General features: G+C 42.8%; 1 protein-coding gene across 1 annotated transcript in view; it reads right to left on the reverse strand.

Moving 5' to 3' along the window:
- ERICH3 (glutamate rich 3) overlaps positions 1 to 10,625 on the reverse strand; it is a 74,136-nt gene extending 63,511 nt beyond the window's left edge. The window contains 1 exon segment of the mRNA XM_019531628.1: positions 10,387 to 10,625. Coding sequence (XP_019387173.1) covers positions 10,387 to 10,406 — 20 coding nt within the window. The 5' untranslated portion in view covers positions 10,407 to 10,625.
- Between the last annotated feature and the right edge of the window lie 7,517 nt (positions 10,626 to 18,142).

Below are 18,142 nucleotides of genomic sequence, written 5' to 3' on the forward strand. Positions count from 1 at the left end.
GCCCATGTTCATCTTGCCATCAATGATGACTCCAAGATCTATGAAACTATACCCGATTCATGATGAATTCTCATAATTCCATCTGAAACCAATAGGAGCTGCAGGTACTCAGGAGTTGTGAACTCCAACCCAAGGCACCCCAAGTTGGGTATCAAAGTTTGAGGAACCCTTAACTAGCAAATATTTTTAAAAGAGGGTTTAAACACATATGTATCACAATTTCTCCTCCTTTAAAATGGACCTACTAATATATACCTGAGGAGAAGTTGGGCTTAATTCATAAATATCTGTAAACTGCTTTGAACCTTTTGCATATTTATTTCATCTAACATTTTTATTATACAAAGAATGGTCAATATGGTATGGAGGGTTAAGTCTGAAGTCTGCTGTGCATTCATCCTGTAACTTATGATTGGTCTAAACAGGACAAATTTCTAATATACCATGATGAGTTACTGTATACAAAAGAGCTCTTCAGGAAGAGAGAAACACTGATAAAAATATGACGAAGATGGTGGATTTACAGGCAGTTTATTTTTGGTTTCACAATAATCCCACAGGTAGCCTCTACCAGATAAATTAAACTTTAAACAGACGATTTAGTTTACCCTGTTATGCATGGTGATTGAACACTGGCACTACAGCAACTGTTTTATGTTATTTTCTTTATCCCTTGTTTGCATTTGAAACTGCCAGATTACAGCAATTATGCCAAGTATTGACTTACAGTATCGCTTGGCAAAGGTATACCATATTAGTAAAGGCAGATGAGAAACTTAACCCAATATCCTTTTATTTACTTCCTTCCATTTAATATTTCATGGACCATATAACTAGATAAAATACAACCAATCTCAAACTGCACCATGATGTAGCAATCTTGCCCCTCAGTAGATTTATTTTCTACAGTCTCATTTAAAATATGAACATCCTGCTCCTCAACAATGCTGAATCCATTCCAAAGTTCAAATGGGTGTTTGGGGAAAAAGAGAGCTATGCTTTTGGGCCTGATCCAGCTTCCACGCTGAAATCATCAGAGAGCATCCAATTGAATTCACTGGACTTTGCACCAGTCATAATTTCCAAACAAATTCTGTGCTTTCTGTCTGGATTGATATCTGACTTCTAAAGGGATGTTAGCATGCAATTGAACCATACTGAATATCCCATGTTGAGAGACTTAAGTCTGAATTCCAGTTGATGCCATGAATGGGACCAATTCTATGAACCCTTGCTCACAAGAGGGCACAGCCTTGCCTTTCCTTTTCAAATGGACACCATTACAAAGAATAGTGACTTTACTTTAAAAATTAGGAGTGGACCATACCAGGTCTAGGCTGGCACAAAGGGATTTCCATTTATATCAATAGAACAGACTCTAACAGCACTCCAAAAGGACTGTGTGTAAATGTACATTTTTCATGTGGAGTGTACTTGAGGCAAAACCTTATCCGCTAAATGAAATGTGGGCCTTTCATTCAAAAGCACACAAATTATTGAAAGGCTTGAATATCAGACTAAGTTTTGTGTTCCCTGCTGCTGATAGATGACTATGGCACAAACATAATGTGCTCAGTGTTGTGAAGAGGGCACTAGCAGCAGTCTTCTCACGTTACCTTTTCTAGACAGCCCACAGATACTATTTGCTTCCAGCTCCAGCTAACTCACTAATCATGTCTAGAGATAAGGTTCAAAAAATGTTTTCAGGTTGTGGAGGTAGAAAGCATGGAAAATAACCAAGAAAGATGAAGGAAGAATATCATTTTGCTGTAGGCTTTGGGTTAGATTGACACTGGTAAGGATTTTATAGCAAGAGTTATCAATTAGCTTCAGCGTGCAGTGCAGCCTTTAATGGTAGGGCTAGGGACAAACGTTACAAATAAACTGGTTTAAGTGATCAGAAACTGGTTTAAACCTGTAACAGAACAGATGTTCAGTGCACATAAACCAGTTTGAAAATGGCTGAAACTGGTTTGAGATAAACCTGGTTGAATGTAGTATCAAACTTAACTGATTTGGATCAATCTCTGCTTTACACAGACACCTCTTAGCATTAGCTAGCATACCACATGATGGCTACAGTCTGTGCTGTAGGAATGACAAAGGCAGACATGGATTTTAGGGCTAACCAACAGGTAGCTGGTAATGCCCTTCCTTGGAAAAGCTGTTCAAGAACAGCTTAAACAGAGAGAGGCTGTATTTTCTTAGTGGGTGGCTAAACACTGAGTTGGGGTGATATACACTTGAGCTTGGCTGCTCAGGAGAGGGGAGAACCCCTCCCTAGCCCTGCCAGGGCCTGGCAACACCCCCCTCAACTCAGCACTGTTAAAGGGAAGGGAGGGCTGTTCTAGCACTGCCCCCCCCCCAGCTTCTAGACTGAGCCACTGTAGGCACGTGACTGAATTTTTTGGTCCAGAGGGGATGTTCATGTGGTTACAAACCAATTTAGCCTAGCCAGATTAGACTAATCTGTAAAGATTGTATCAATTCAGGCTTAGGCTTTTTGAATGTCTGTCCCTAGCCTAGGAGGTAAGATGGAAGCTTTCTCTAGCTACTAGTTACATCAGAAAAGTTTCAGAATCACTAATATTGGCCAATGACAAAGAGAGGCAACTAGACAAAACTGACCTCAAGCAGATCTAATATACATGTATTTACAATTATTACTATAGGGGAGTAGGCATAGAGTACTTAAGGAGCCCCACACACATACCACCTAAAACTGCTATATGAAGGACATCAAAAGAGCATAAATTGGCATTTGACCATATTTCACTGATCTTCTGAATATATGGACTGCTGAATTTGGGCCAGGAGGATAATGGAAAGGTTGCATTTATTTATAGGTCAGTTGCAATTATAACTCTTGCAATATTTGGTATTTTTCTTCAGGCCAAAACTCCTGAGATCATGTTACATATCAGAATCTGAACTTTCAGTAAAACAGAAGTAAGTTCCTGGGCCTGGCTATCATGAATTATATTGTGTAAACACTAATGGCTCAAACACAGAAGACAATTTTTAAGCAACCCAGGAAGCACTATTTAAGAAAGAATTCATGATTATTAAATGACTACTGCAATAACCTGGTACTTAATTCATGATTTTTCTTGCATATTTGGGATTGGCAATACTGATTTTTTCAGGAGTTAATGAAAATAAATGTAACAACAAAAGTCTTCATATTTTCAGACCTAGATGCACAGTAATTGTGCATGTGCAGTGTAAAGTCACTATCTTCTTCCACAGATTATTTAGCTAGACTCAAAGTCTTCTTAATATTAATTTACATCTCCTCTTTTCTGAATCTTCAGAATTTAGCAGCAGCCTCTATTCAGACTTTTAGAGAAAAAGAAGCTGAAGTGTCTATAACAAAATTGAAAGTAGAGAATCATAAATATTATAGATTGGAAAGGCTTTTTGGATAACAATTCTTAAACATGGACCTTTTTGTCTGCACCACCTTTCCCAGTGGGGACTAATGAAAACACTGGAAACCAAGCAGTGGTGGATTCAGGAGGGGGAAATGGTCTTTAATAGTGTAACTCTATTATCAAATGGTCCCCAACGTAAAAGGACAACCACTAATTTCTTCTGTCACCAAAAGGCCAATGTTTGATTGCTCACTGTTGAAGAAAGTTCTGCTGTTGTAGTCAGTCTTTTCCACAATGTCTCAAATAATAGGGTTTGCACCACATCACTCAGAAGCTAAAGCTTCCAGCATTAAAGTATTTTCTATTAGGGGTTGACACTTCTGAAGTGAACAGCAGTATGGTTCGAATCTCCTTCACTTTCATCGCAAGCTTCCTCAGGCTGGAGCAAGAGATCACACAAGTCTATAGTTTTCACTGGAACAGTATTTCCTTTTAATTAGTGGGAGAAAGGACATGATTTTCCTAAAGAAAATAATCCTCCAGTTACCAGTTGAAAAGTGTTTATGTTCCCAATCTTACTACTCCCCACCCCACCCCACCCCGCAATTCTCCAGGACAAGCCAAACTGTCCTTTAAAAAGCTAGCGCTGGGTGGCAGGAAAAGGGAAAGCAGTCCTGACACCTTGGAAGCTATGTTAAGGGAACAATGCTGGTTTCTAGTGAAGCGATAAGGCTGTTCATGTTCCCATTTGCAGAGAGGAGAGGTGATGGCACTGCTGCCACTCCCTTTCATTCAGCATCAAGTAGCTTTCTCTCTTATGCAGGGATCTATATTTTGTTCCCTTTTCTGCCAGGCAGTGTTCAGACCCACAGCTCTCACCTCTTATAAGAGCACCTTAACCATCAAGCTAAAGACTAGGATGAGGGTGTGGGCTCTCTTCTTCCTTGCTCTGAATAAAAGAATTAGAAATTAATTGGGCCAGAGGGAAAAAGAGAGCAAAAGTGAACATGACTCACTAGCCTAGTGATCAGAGCATCATCTGAAAGAGGCAAGTCCTTGCATTTTATCCAACACGTTTAATGTAAATAGTACTTGGAGGAAGCCAGGAACTGGAATTTGGTTCTCCCCTCTCCCATGTAAGGCCATGCCCAAACAAGCGCGCTCACGCGGTATGTGGCGGAGCAGACATACCTCACATTCAGTTGTTCTCCATCCTGCAAGGAAGCAGCACGGCAGGGGTTTTGACCTCTGGATATCCGCTGCTGCAGTCCCGGGAGGTCCCCAGTGCCCCAGGTAAAAGGGAACTGAATCAGAAAAGGGACTGGAACATGGACTTGACATATCTTAGCTGCAAGCTTTAGCCATGGGCCCACTGTATAAAAAGGGATCCACTATCTTAGGCACTCAACCTTACTCTGTAGCAAGCTCTGAAAGCATGTGTTAGATTGAACTGCTAACCACATTGGGGTGCCTCTGACCACAGTCAGAAGCATAACTACTAAGCAATTGAGAAAGTACCTAAGGACTTTGAGTGCTACCAGGGTTGCATGATAGCTGAGCCAGTATTTTGAACATCATAATTTTAGACCTATGTGGCCAAAGTAGGACTCAGGTGGAATTTAGTCAAACTTCTTTTGTGGGCCTAGACCTGCTACCTGCAAGTATTCAGTCTGGTCTCTTCACTTCTCTGATCAACTGTTTGCTGGTCTTTATCCCTGCTAATGCTGGGAAGAAAACCCCAGACAGGAAACGGTACTGAATTCTTTTCTAGCTCATGCATGAGGAATTCATTTGTTAACTAACTTCCAGCCAGGGAACGCTGCAGTAGGCATCCGAACAAAACCAGCGTTTTGGTTTGGAGTCATCGAAAGACAATAAGCCTGGAATACCCCAGCCTTTTTTTTTCAGTTCCTTTTCAGTGTAAGTTTAATAGAAACCCTATCAATGTAACGGATCTTTTTCCAGTTCAAAAAGTGAAATTATATTTGGTAAAAATTCTCATGAAAATTCTCCCTTTTTCATTTGACTAGCTAAAAACTTGATTAGATTTTTTTTTTTTTTTTAATTCCCTATCTTTTCCAAGATATTCGGAAAAAAATTTGACCTCCCTGTCTGACCTCCGACAAGGGAAGAAGCCATCACAGAGCAACCCTCTCACAAAAGGTCTCGCAGGTACCTAGGGGAAGAAACTTCTACCCTCTACCTCCCCAATGCAAAATGAAGTTTCTTTTGTAACTTTTACAATCTCTGATTTCTCTTCAGCCTGAAGAAGGGTGTGTGTGTACCTAAAAGCTCGCAAAGAAAGACATTTTTTTTTTGCTCCTATTTAGTTAGTCTACTAAAATATATAGTCTCCGGCCCAAGAGCTTTCTCTCTATTTTTTCCAATTACTTTTAACAGAAATGGAACAATTCAGCAACTATTCTAAGCCTTTTGTATGCAGTCCCTTTGTTGACATGTGCAGGAGTACACAAGGAACATGTGCAGTGCCACCCACAAACATTGTTTTAGCCTACCCCAAAAGGGCCAACAAGTCAACTAGGCCATGACATCTCCTTCCCCATCTTATCTCAGCCAACAAAGCAGCATTAGGACCATGACATCCATGGGGGAAATATACAGGCATCTGAGGAGCATCACACTTAAGAGCAGCACAATACCTTCTGAAGCAATCCTCGGGAAGTCAACCCCATCATCTGGCTACCCTCAAGTGGCCAGCTTGGCATTAAATCAAATAGAGCACAAGCAGCATTTCAGTTGCTTACCAGCTCTCACTTCGGTATCATTTACACTGCTAGAATAACATCTTAACAGCCCATTCAAGAAAATAAATTGCTGTCACTGGAGCCATCTCACCTTCTTTCCATTAACAAAAGCAATAAATTAATAAAGACAAGTACAAATACTCAGATTAACGGGTGGAAAGACTGCTTTGGAAACCAACAGCTGCAATTTATTTTGCCTTTTTAAAAATGTATTGATGGGCTACACTCAAGCTTGCCACTCTCCAAAACACACTGCAATAATTCTGGCAGCAGCAGTGGGGGATTCAGCTATTCAAATGACAGAGTACTTGCTGCTTGTTCAAAACTGCACATAGCTTCAGCTGATTTCCTTTCCTCCCCTGAGGTACCCAATAGAACTATGACATTTTCATCTGCCCAGCACAGCCGAGAGCCATGAAACTACCACTTGACGCCTGGTTAAAGCAAAATGCACAACATACTGCCGCAGACTACTGAGAATTGAGAAAATTAAAGGATTGTCCACTTGGAACGTTCTACTCTACAGGGTTTTCATGTGCAAAGTTAGTGCCAAATATTTTATCAGCAGTATCTGGCTTTTATCAGCTTATAGTGTATTATGTACTGTAGCTCAAAGCTAAACAATGTTGTCTGTAGCAATGATTTTACGACCATTTTTATTGATTTGAAAGGATTAGAACAAAGTCTGTGCAAGCCTCTAACATTCATTTTATAAATCAAATCTTCATGGTTAATTGTTCATGGTGTAATTAAGTTAGCAACAGCACACCAAAGAAACAGTCTAAGAGAGCATCAAAGCCTTAGTTATTGATTGGTAGAGGCACTGGGAATTACGGTTTCTGCTTTATAGTGTACAATTGCAGTTTATTGCCACTTTTCCACTTAAACTGTAATGAGAACAAACAGTTCTAGCCCTGATGGAGATGCATTCTCAACTTTAATAAAAACTTTAATAAGCTACCAAATCTTGTGCTATTTCCAGCTGATGATATAAGTCTTCCTTTTTTTTTGTTTATCTTGCAAACAGAATAAATCTAAGCATAAAACAAAACTGCACGCTATCAACCACAAATAGTCCATTCGACATTCTGCAGCCAGGGTAATTCAACGGGACTGCTTTACGGAGGAGAACCTACTCAAATGACTAATGACCTGCGGGTTTACAGCTGCAGCTTTCCATGTGGCCTGAAGGAAGCCCTGTAGCCCTCATGTACCCTATGTCATTGGTACTCCTGAGAGAGGAGGTAAGTATTGGGTAAGCATGCTTTCTGCATAGAGGAAAACAGGTTAAACTCCAGAAGAAGGGGTTCTCAGTGTGCCTGTCTGGGCTGGGGGCACTGGCACACAATCAAGTTACCATGAGTTAAAAGGGGACCAGAATTTGCCCTCCATCATCTGCTCTGGGGAACCAGCTCTCTTCATTCATTTACCCCACAGTGAAAGAAAGTTCACCCATAGCAGTTTCTGGCTCAGTGAATGTGGAATAATCTACCTAGCTCAGCCTTCATTTAAGATGATCCAGTGCACCTGAGCAGTTACCTAAAGGAGCAGCAGACAAAGAATTTGGCTTTCTTGTCTACAAGTCAGGACAGAGCAGGACAAACCTGTTCCCTTACTACTACTGTTATACATTTACAACCGAGTATCCTTTTGCATTTAGGAACTTGAACAATGTGAAGAGAATATGCTAAGGTACCAGGATGGCTGGGGGAGCTGTTTTTCTTCTGTGGTGGATGGGCATCCATGTGGTTGGATGAGAAACCCAAAACTTGACAGTTGTTCGGCTCAGGAGACGGGGACACAGGTCTCGCAAACTCTCTCCCCACCTGCAGGAATCCTCACACAAAGCCCCAAAGGGCCTTTGGCAAGAGAAGATAAGCGTCTGTCCGAGCAGAGGGAGCCTTTTGCAGCTGAAGAACTAAATTAGGGGTTTGGGGAGTTTATCGCAACATGTTTCTTGAAAGTAACTATAATAAACCGAAAACCCAGTTTTGCTTCCATAGCATTGTTCGTAACAAGCCAGGCTACAGCATAGTCTTAGTTTGGTCTACGGACTACTCAAATCAACAGATTCACTTGAATTCGCTGACAGAGGGCCTGGATATAGGGAACAGTTAATTACTTTCCCCCAATCCTGTGATCATTTAAGCAGATGCTCCTATGCAGTTGCTAAGAAGGAAATGAGACTACTCATTGAGTCAAAAGGTTACACACCTGCTTAATTATTTCCAGGATCAAGGCCTTGGGACCTGTTTTAAAGCCCACTGAAAATCAATAGGAGACTTTCCATTGACTTCATCAGCCGTCTGCTCAGGTCCCCTTACACTAATTAGGCTTTACTTATAAATACTAGCTTCCAAAAAATTCATAACATTTCCCTGCTTCATTAAGTAGCTTTGGTTTGATAATGACAGATTAAATGAGGAATTTCTCCATTCACATGATTCTTACTGGAAATGTCCTTTATTTTATCATTTTTCTCTAAATTATCATCACTGATTTTAATTACCAACAGTAGAGTAATTTTCACTGTTTTCACCATCAGCCAGATAATTATCCAGTCTAATCAGCCTTTACTTCAGAAATGTTTTGAGACAGACATCAACACAGCCAGGACTGAGACATTTCTCTGAATCCTTAAGTGCAGACACCAGTGGCAACACAAGGATGCCTCATGCAATAAACACAAGTCAAACAGCCTCCTAAAACCAAGAGGGGGCTCAAACATTTTCTACACACGCACAGATTCTCAGACTTGTTGGATAAAACTCATCAAGAGTATCAGAGGTTCCTGATCCTACACTTTTCCCAGCATGGTTCAGGTGTTGGCACAGGAGCGGGCTGCATCACTACTATTGGCACATGGTGCAAACTTATGCAGCAAATGTTTGGAGAATTTCCTACTAATTCAGGGTGCCTTAAAACCTGTTTTCCTAGAGGCTCCAGCTATCTGCAGCTGCCATCAAAGTCAGCTGGAGTCTTGCACAAAAAGGTGGACACAAAAAACGAAGGCATCCAATATTAGCTTTAGTAAATATTAACCTTACCCCTGTTGCACCAAGCTTCCCATCTATAAAGTGATGATACTTCCCCACCTGTACAAAGAACTCAAAGATCTGTGGCTGGAAACTACTAGATTGAAGCCCTCTTCTACCAAGACTTGCACACCTGAGTAATTTAATTGATGTGAGCAGTCGCATTGACTTCAGTTTTGCCTACCCACCCGAGTTAAGTTGCTCTGCCGCATATGTCATTGCAGGATTCACCTCTGTGTAAACATAATTAAGCAGCAGAGTTACTGGAGGTTTTGCCTAAGCTGGAGTGCCAGATCAGGCCTCTTAATTCAGTTGTTTGCTTCACTGAATTTTATTCTATGATTTCTACAGAATTAATTAGAAAACTGAATAACTATTAACATTAAACTAAGATTAGTGTATCTTTTCAAACATCAGGAACTTCAAATAATTAAGTAGGCTGTTCAATGCTTTACAATACAAAGCAGTGAAGTGGGGTGGGAGGAGAACATTTAACCCATTTGCAAGAGCAGTTGTGATGCTGCTGCCTGTTCACTATTTGTATTCCTGATATTTAATTAAATAAAAACCTAGTCAGAGATGTATCCCATTGAGTAAAGCAGAGAGGGAATTGAGAATACCGAATTCTTATTGTGGTTTCTTATTAAGGCCTGCAATTGTTTTTAGTAAGCAATGGTGAAGTAACAACGACAGCACCAATGAGAATCAGAAATCTGTATTCAGACAGGTAAACCAAAAGAAGGAAGATACAGAAACTCCAGCATCAATACAGGTTTTTAGGTATTAAATTATACCACCTTTATCCTCACTGCAGCCCTCCAGGAGAATGTGAATTAGTTCAGCCCTACTTCTTGCACTAGGGACTAGCACAATTTTTTGGCTACACATAAAATTTGCCATTCAGACATTCTCCTTGATCCAAGGACTTCTGTGACTGAGGTCCTAATTCCTGGTGCCTGCAACCACTGCTGATTAAATGATACGTGTCACTAAATCCAGTTCCTTATTTTAAAAAAATGAGAGCATAAAGGGCTTCAGAATCACAGGCAAGGAAACATTAAGGCATTTTTGTGTGCTTTTAAATAGTTTTCCCTTTAATATCAGCTCAGCACCCCTATTAGTCATTCTGCCAACTTCAGCTTCCCCACCCTGTGCAGGCACAGCTGGCCCAAACCCTCATCTGCACATCTGGAAACTTCAGTTCTCACTTACCCAGGGTGAGGGTGACTCATTTTTGCAGACTGCCTTTTGAATCGTGCAGGAAATGCAAAGAAAACTGCAGTTTGTTGTGCCAATGGCTGAGTGCTTAGGAGGAAGCAGCTGTCACAGCTCGAGCTAGAGAGCAATCTCGCTCTGCTGAGCTGTACACCTTAATGCAAACACCCCAGCCAATGCCCCTATGGACTCAGCCTGTAGAGCCCTCTCTGCCCCTGGCTGGCTGTACCAAGGCATCCCCAGCCGTTGCTAAGGGAGAACCACGTGGTGATGCTTTGGAAGAGGCGGGCAGAAAGGCTGCCTTAGCCCAATTGATCTAAGGATTGTCTGAACTCTGCTGGTTGGGGGATCTGGGCTGCCACTCAGGCTGTGTTGCAGGCAGGTTCCCTAGGCTCCTGCAACCTGACACAGACAGACACTGGCCTCTATTTTGTCTGAACTGTGCCCAGGGACACAGGGAAGCATGGCAAAAACGGCTCTGTCTCTTAGGATTTCAGACTGCTGTGCCTGGCAGAGCTTAATCAGGCTGTGTGCAAATACAGAACATCACAGGCTCTGCCCTTTTTTCACTGTGAATTCTCCATCGTGTTGGCCTTCAGCAGGGCTCAGCAATGTGACTCGCAGAGGTGAGCTCTGAGGTACAGCCAGCAAAGGTGACAGGTCCTGAACCACAACACATCCCCTTGGCCAACCAACCCCTTGGAGTAGTAGCATTTACTTGTACTATGTGCTGTGTGCACAGAGCTTTGCAAGCCAGTAAAACAACACAGTCCTGCCTGGCCCCAAGAGCTTACAGATCATTGGAATCATTCAGCAAACCCTGAACACAGGCTCAGGAACTATATTACACAGACAACAATGCATTGTGGCCATCAAGTGTCAGGAGGCAGGGAAAGAAAAGGAAGGAACGCATAGGAATAGATTGGTTTCATATCATACTAGCTGTGACTTTTCTTTCATCCAACACCCTGGAGCAGACAGGGCCACAGAGCTTTCTGGGCAGCTGGGGTAAGTGGAAGCTCATTACACACCAAGAACTGTGCTCTCCAGTTGTGACACTTAGCATTTCCCATCAGACAATCTGCTACAATTTACAGACACTACATGTGGCCCTTCAACCCCATCACATGGCCTGCACAACCTCCTCAGTACACAGGTGTACAAATGTGTGAATGCCCTTTGTACGCCCACTTGCTATGTACCATGGTCATAACCCTCATGTAGGGTGTCTTTTTAAAGACATTATTAAAAATATTACAAATTAAATAAAGTATTTCGTGTTAGTAAAAAGCAATAGAAATACTGCTTCAAACCAGACATGACAGAATGTAAAGCCCTGAACTAATAATGTTCTACTCATGACTGATGCGTGCCCCTGGCAGCTGGGGGGCAGGGCAGCGGTGCGAGCACAGCGGCAGCAAGTGGGGGAGCTCGTGCAGATGCCGCCGGTGCTGTCCGTGGCGGGGGGTGGGGGAGGGTGCTGAGCACCAATCAGGGGTCGGCAACCACCCATAGACACCACCAGCCATGTTGGTGGTGGCCAGCAGGGATCACGGACCACCCGCAGACGCCAGTAGCGGTGTCAGCAGCAAGGTGCCAAGTGGCGACTGCCCACCGACAGTGTCGGCAGTGCCTTTTTGTAGGGGGTGCACTGCCATGCTCAGGGGTGCACGTGCACCATGTGTATTCCCTACATGTTGCCCCTGGGTCTACTCGCAGTCTTAAAACTGTGCTTCTCTGCTAGATCAGAGAGTTAATCAGTACAAATATTGAGTCATTCTAGATCCCAGACTGTTACCACCAACACGCCTCATGCACTAGGGAGCAGCAGGACAACCCACTAGAGCAGAAAGGAAAGCAGGCCTGCTACTCAGTTTCCACTGGCCCCATTCCAGATCCACACACCTTCAAAACCTGGCAACAGCAACCAATCTACTGCTAAGCTCATCAACCTATATATGCATCAATGTCTGCTCTACACACTTGACCTGGCTTCAACCTTTCATTGCCCATCAGTGCTTTCAAGAGCCAGATAAAAAATTTAAAAAAAAAAAATCAATAGGAGCGTTCTGAAACCAACCAAATTATGCTAACACCAATTTTAACCATGCTTACAATGATTAACAAGACAGGTAGTTAGCCTTTTTAGTCTGAAGTTAGGTAGAAGGCAGGGCAAGATAGCACCTTATAAACTAAGTCATTCAGGAAGGCTTGTGTAGCTTGTCATAGGCTGTGGCCTATTTTGTTCATAGCACCTTAGAAGTAGGCTGTAGCCTGAAAACATCATGCCTCTCTGAATGAGTTAGTCTATATAAAGAGCCACCTGGCCTTGCCTTCTGCCTAATGATTAAAACATGTCCACACAGGAGAGCTGTACCTATTTACTTAAACTGATTTAGACATGGAGGCTATTTCTATACCACTTCTTCCTCAAAACCAGGTCTACCATCAAGGAAATAAGCCTCATCTTCTCTCTCCCATTACAGCATGCCCAAGATCTGCAGTTAGATGGTATAATTGGCTTAAGAGGAACCCAGGTGGCTCCTTTCCACCTGTACTCAGGTTCTGCCGTAGAAACCCTGAGTGCAGCCCAGCAAGAGAGCCACTCGAGCTACTGGGAGCTATTGTCTATTAGTCACTTCCTCCTCAGCAGGTAGATTTTCAGGTTCATTCTTGTGAGGTCCCCAAATCCCACCAAAGACTGTTTAACCAGCATGAATGCCTAAATCTGATTTCAGACTCCCTCTGGAGCCAGGCCCCATAAATTCTACATTTGATATAGCCCAAAGTCTAGTGTGTCACAGTTTATTTCATCTCCATTTGTCCCTCTATTGCTTCCCTTCCCACAAAACACCTCCTACCTTAATTCACCATCAGCCTTTAATTGAGATTATCGTGGCTTCTGGTTATACACACTGGGCCCATACAAGCACAGCTGCTATTAAAAGCCACAGTCCAAGGAGCAGCTTCACTTCTATAAAATGATCATTACTGCTTACTTCTCTGAGAGCCATCTGGGAGGTAGGCTTTGGCAGGACTGCTCTTGCAGTTAGACTACCACATTCAACATTTTGTATCAAAACAGTTGGATGCAGAGAAACATGTCTCTCCCAGTTTAGCAGTCTGCCCCCAAAAGAAAAGTGATGTAATGCTGCAAATCCTCTCCTAAAGGCAAGCCACAATGTGGCACTGATTATAGAGGTAGGAGACCAGAGAAAGGATTCAGAAGCAAAAAATACCAAATCTAGGGAAAGAGAGATGAGTCGTGAGAGCATAGGAGTAGACGGGACCTTCTGGGTCAGAGTCCAATCCCCTGTTATTGCAGCAACTACATCACCTAATCCCAGTCAAAGCTTTTAGATGGAATATGCAGTGATGTAGACTGCTTGCCTCCACACCACATGGGAGGGTCATCCATAGTCAGCCACTGCTTTTTGTCTGATAGTTTAAAATAAATTTGGTCATGGAAAGATTTAGAAAGATGACAGAATTATTTAGTATTTTCTAAGTATATTTCATTTATTGTAATGACAAAAGGTGGGGTGACAAGGAGCTTTTTGAAGCAGAAAAGAATAAGGGATCATCAAAGGATTGGGAATAAAGTACGGCATGCTAAAAGCATTCATGAGGAGGTTGTAGATACTGACCCTGGAGTTGGATGGAGATTTAGCTTAGCAACAACAATAATGAATGCCACAAATGACTTTAGAAAATCCTTGCTCAAAAGCATCCACTGTTAGAGCAAGTGTTGTCAGCTCAATTACTCAATGATGGGCACATTACAGCTCAGACATCAGCAATGCACTCATATTATTTAAAGTTCATTCCAGCAGTTGCAACTCAGAGCTATGTTATATCATCCTTGTTGCTGACCAATACATACTACACATTTTATAGTGCCATATGATGATAACCTTATAGTAACTTCTTAGCTAGTACTCATCTATTTTTTGACTTAAGGCCTTGTTACCTGATCATTTTGGGTGGAGCCCAGATTCTGTCCTAGGGCTTTTACCCCTGGATTGTCTGCACATTAAAGTGGTTTTAAGCATTCATTATGCATCTTAAAGTTACACCACTCCCGGGCACAATTCTCTCTGACCTACACTACCCAGATCTTGTTCCATTAAGGTGTGGCCACGACCCACTGAAGTCCTGCCCAAGGTGAAGTCCTCCAATATCCCAGGATCTCTTTCACCCTTGCCTATAGAGTAGGGATAGAAACCTATCCTGGCTCACCTGCCCTCTAGTGGCAAGTCACAGCTGTGCAAGTGTGGGACACTCAGAGAAAGTTTCTAAACAAAGGGTGTGACTGCTTCAAACTCTAAGCTAGCACGAACATTGATCGACATTTTTGTGGCTCACAACATAAGGTGCAACAAGAACCTTATAGAGCTAAGCTTTCCCAAATTTCATGCCACTAGGCTGCACTGGAAACTTATTAGAAGCCAGAAGCATGAACAACATGTGCCCAAGAGGCTGGCGAAGTACGGTGACTGCCCGCAGGCAGCGGCAGGGAGCTCCCACAGGCAGCCTTGGCAGTGTCGGCGGTTGGGGGGTAGGGGAAGGAAAGTAGGGGAGAGGTGGTGAGTACTGACCAGTGGTTGGTGACCACCCGCAGATGCCACCAGCAGCGGTGGCAGTGGCCAGCTGTGATCGGCGACTGCCTGCAGATGCCACCAGCGGTGTCAACAGTGAGGGAGAGAGGGTGAGCGGTGAACAGCGACCACCCACAGGTGCCACTGGCAACATTGGTGGCACTTCTGTCAGGGGGTGCCTTGCCAATCTCAGGACGTGCACGTGCACCTGTGCGCATCCCCTACATGTCGCCAATGGCCAGAAGCATGCACCTGACAGGATGAAATGTTACTCAGAAGTAAACATGCATATCTGGCAAGCTCTTCATTGCACTCTCTTCACCTGTAAAAGCGCAAGTAAAAACACAGATCAACTTTGTCCTTCTTAATTAATGGAGTTAGCAACCAGGAACCAAACTTTTTAGGCTGAATGCAGCTTGACATTGCAGGTTTGATCTAACTCCCAGGGAAAAACAGTTTATAAGGCCTATAGCAGCACAATTTTTTAAAGCCATGTTGTAACCAAAGTCCTGTCTGTCTTCTTAACTCCTGACTATGCCACGGAATAGTACAAGAAAGACATCTGAATAAAGAGCACTGGAAACAAGAGTTTAAATTCAGTTGTGTCCCCAAGCATGACCATCTCTGTTCTGAAGTACAAGAGAAATTTTACAAATTGAAACCATTCCTTGGGGTGTAAGTTAAAATGCTCAGTGTCATAGGAGGAGAATCATTTTGCTTGGTTTTTTCTTCCCATCTGTTATATATTAAAGCTCTGTGTTCATGAGAGGACAAAGGGGTCAGGAGAACATGGCTTGTTCCTTCCCCCTTGATGAAACTACCATTTATCTACTACCTGCCATGCCCAGCTGTGGGTGTAACCCTCTGTTTAGTGGAAGTGCCACACATCTGAAAGCACAAAATATTATTCTAGCAGATCCCTTGATTTATGCTGCAGGCAAACACACCAACTCAGATGACACCCTAGGCCAAGGAGCCAGGTTAGGAACTACTACACAGTAAGGTCATCTTCCTATAAACAACGCCAGGAAAAGCACAGCACAGTGCTGAAATAGCCTTTCCATTTAGTCACTCCACTTACATGAAGTTATATTCCATTCAAGTCAATAACCTTACACCAGTGATGTTGGCTTCAATTCTAAAAAACCAGGGAAACTCCAAGGGAGTATTGATGAAAGTACTTTTTGGTTGTGTCACATGTTGAACTAAGACCTTTAATGAAATAAGGCAAAAAGAGGTGAAAGGATGTCATGTCACAGTCCCTCACAATTGCCATTATTTCAGTATGAAAGGAAGCTTCATAAACCCTATGTTTAGTAATATAGAGAGGGAGCAGCTGCTTCCCTTTTATTCTCGTTCTACTTTTTCTATATGTTTCTTTGCTTTGTTTGACATGGAGCTGAAGTACAAATATGTGGTCAATGCTTTCAATGCAGAAGTGGCCACGGCACTGCTGACTGAATGGACATGTTCAGAAAGACTCAAAGTAAACCTGACGTTCCCTGCCTTCGCAGAACAAAACAGAACAGAACATCTTGCTCCGGTACATGTAAGAAGTGCTATTGTTGTAGCCTCCACTACGTTCTTGGCTATGTGTGCTTGATACCTGCATCCACTTCAGTTTCAGTACCCTTCACTTAGTCTCTTTGCTTAACTACATTATTCTGTAGTGCAGACAGAAGTAAGAAACACAGACAGGCCCACATAATACAATAAAGGGGAAAGCATCAGAGTCGAGTCCATTTCCTTCTTTGGAAATGAAACTTGCGGTGTTCTTAACAAGGTGAGCTTATAGTTTTCAATCCTGTTTAAAGGTATTTATAACAACTGTTCTGGACCTACATATAAAACAGCACAGGCATAATGTTCACTTTCTTTTTATTTATAAAATTTGCAATAACCCCCATAAACTTCAAGACCCTCATGTACAACAGATTTATTCTCAACACGCCTGGGAGGTAGGAAAGAAGGTTTGTTATTGTCAGTTTGCAGACGGACAAAAGAAATAACAAAAGAATTATGCAGATTGCCATGGGGTTCTTCAGGAGTCTCTGGAAGTATGAGGGTCTGAGCTCAGATCTCCCTAGTCTCCGCCTCATCCCCAAATCCTAATACCATCCTTCCTTGCTGTTACAGGCTGGCTTCCCGTCTATGCCCTCTGCTTCCTTTTCTGGGTGGAATTCTTATTTACCCTAGTCAGTTTGTTCCTAACGTTAAAACTTTCTGTATTATATGAGTGCTTCAGTCAAGAATAGGCAAAATAATTAAAGGTTAAATGATGTTTCTTCAAACACCAGTCTGAATTATGGTTACGGCCCCCTTCCCTGCAATGGCAGGAGCGATATGTTCCATCAGCACAGAGAAGTATTACACTACAAATGGTAGAACTAGCCTGACACCTTCTGGCAAGAAACCCTGAAACAAAGTCTACCCATGTTAACAGCAGCCACAACAAAGGACAGGAATATACTCCAGTATATTCATAAGGCTCACAGAAGTAGCTGCAATACAACAGTGACACAAAGCAAATGAAACAGCAGGTGCAATTAATATACATTTTTATTCATGTAACCCACTGTGTCGGTTTCTGCGGGCATTGGTGAGAGGAGGAAGTTTAAAACTAGCAGGAGGAATATTTTAACTCAAAGAAACAAAATTGCAGCTTAGCAATTATCAAAACTAGTAAACCTATATCTCCAGGTCAAAGCAAGAATCAAAGGGTATGGCTCTCCCTGATACCTAGGGACCACTCCCAAACGTCCCCTCTAGCCCCAAACCACCAACCATTCACGCTACAAACCCATTAGCAAGCTCCCCAGCAGCAGGTCAGCTTTCCTCAGTAACTCTGCTGAGCCTCAGGCACTGAGCTGAAGCTCCCAGGCTCATCCACGCCTCCCTTGCAATGTGCTTGGAACTCATCCGGGCTAACAATGCACGGGAACGACCCCTAGCACCTGACCTCTCACCATTGATACCCAATTCCCTGACCTAGCTGAGAATGAAAGTGGCAAGTTTGAAAGGAAAAACCAATAGTGGGTAGAGCCAATCTAAGAATCAGGCTGCCCACAACTCGCCTCTCCTTTGGTACATGGAGCACAGGTGCAACAAGGCTTTGAACTAGCTTTGCTGGGGGAAGGGGCCACTTCGAGTGGGGA

Source organism: Crocodylus porosus, unplaced genomic scaffold, assembly GCF_001723895.1.
Source record: "Crocodylus porosus isolate Cpor-Errol unplaced genomic scaffold, CroPor_comp1, whole genome shotgun sequence".
Lineage (NCBI taxonomy): Eukaryota > Metazoa > Chordata > Crocodylia > Crocodylidae > Crocodylus > Crocodylus porosus.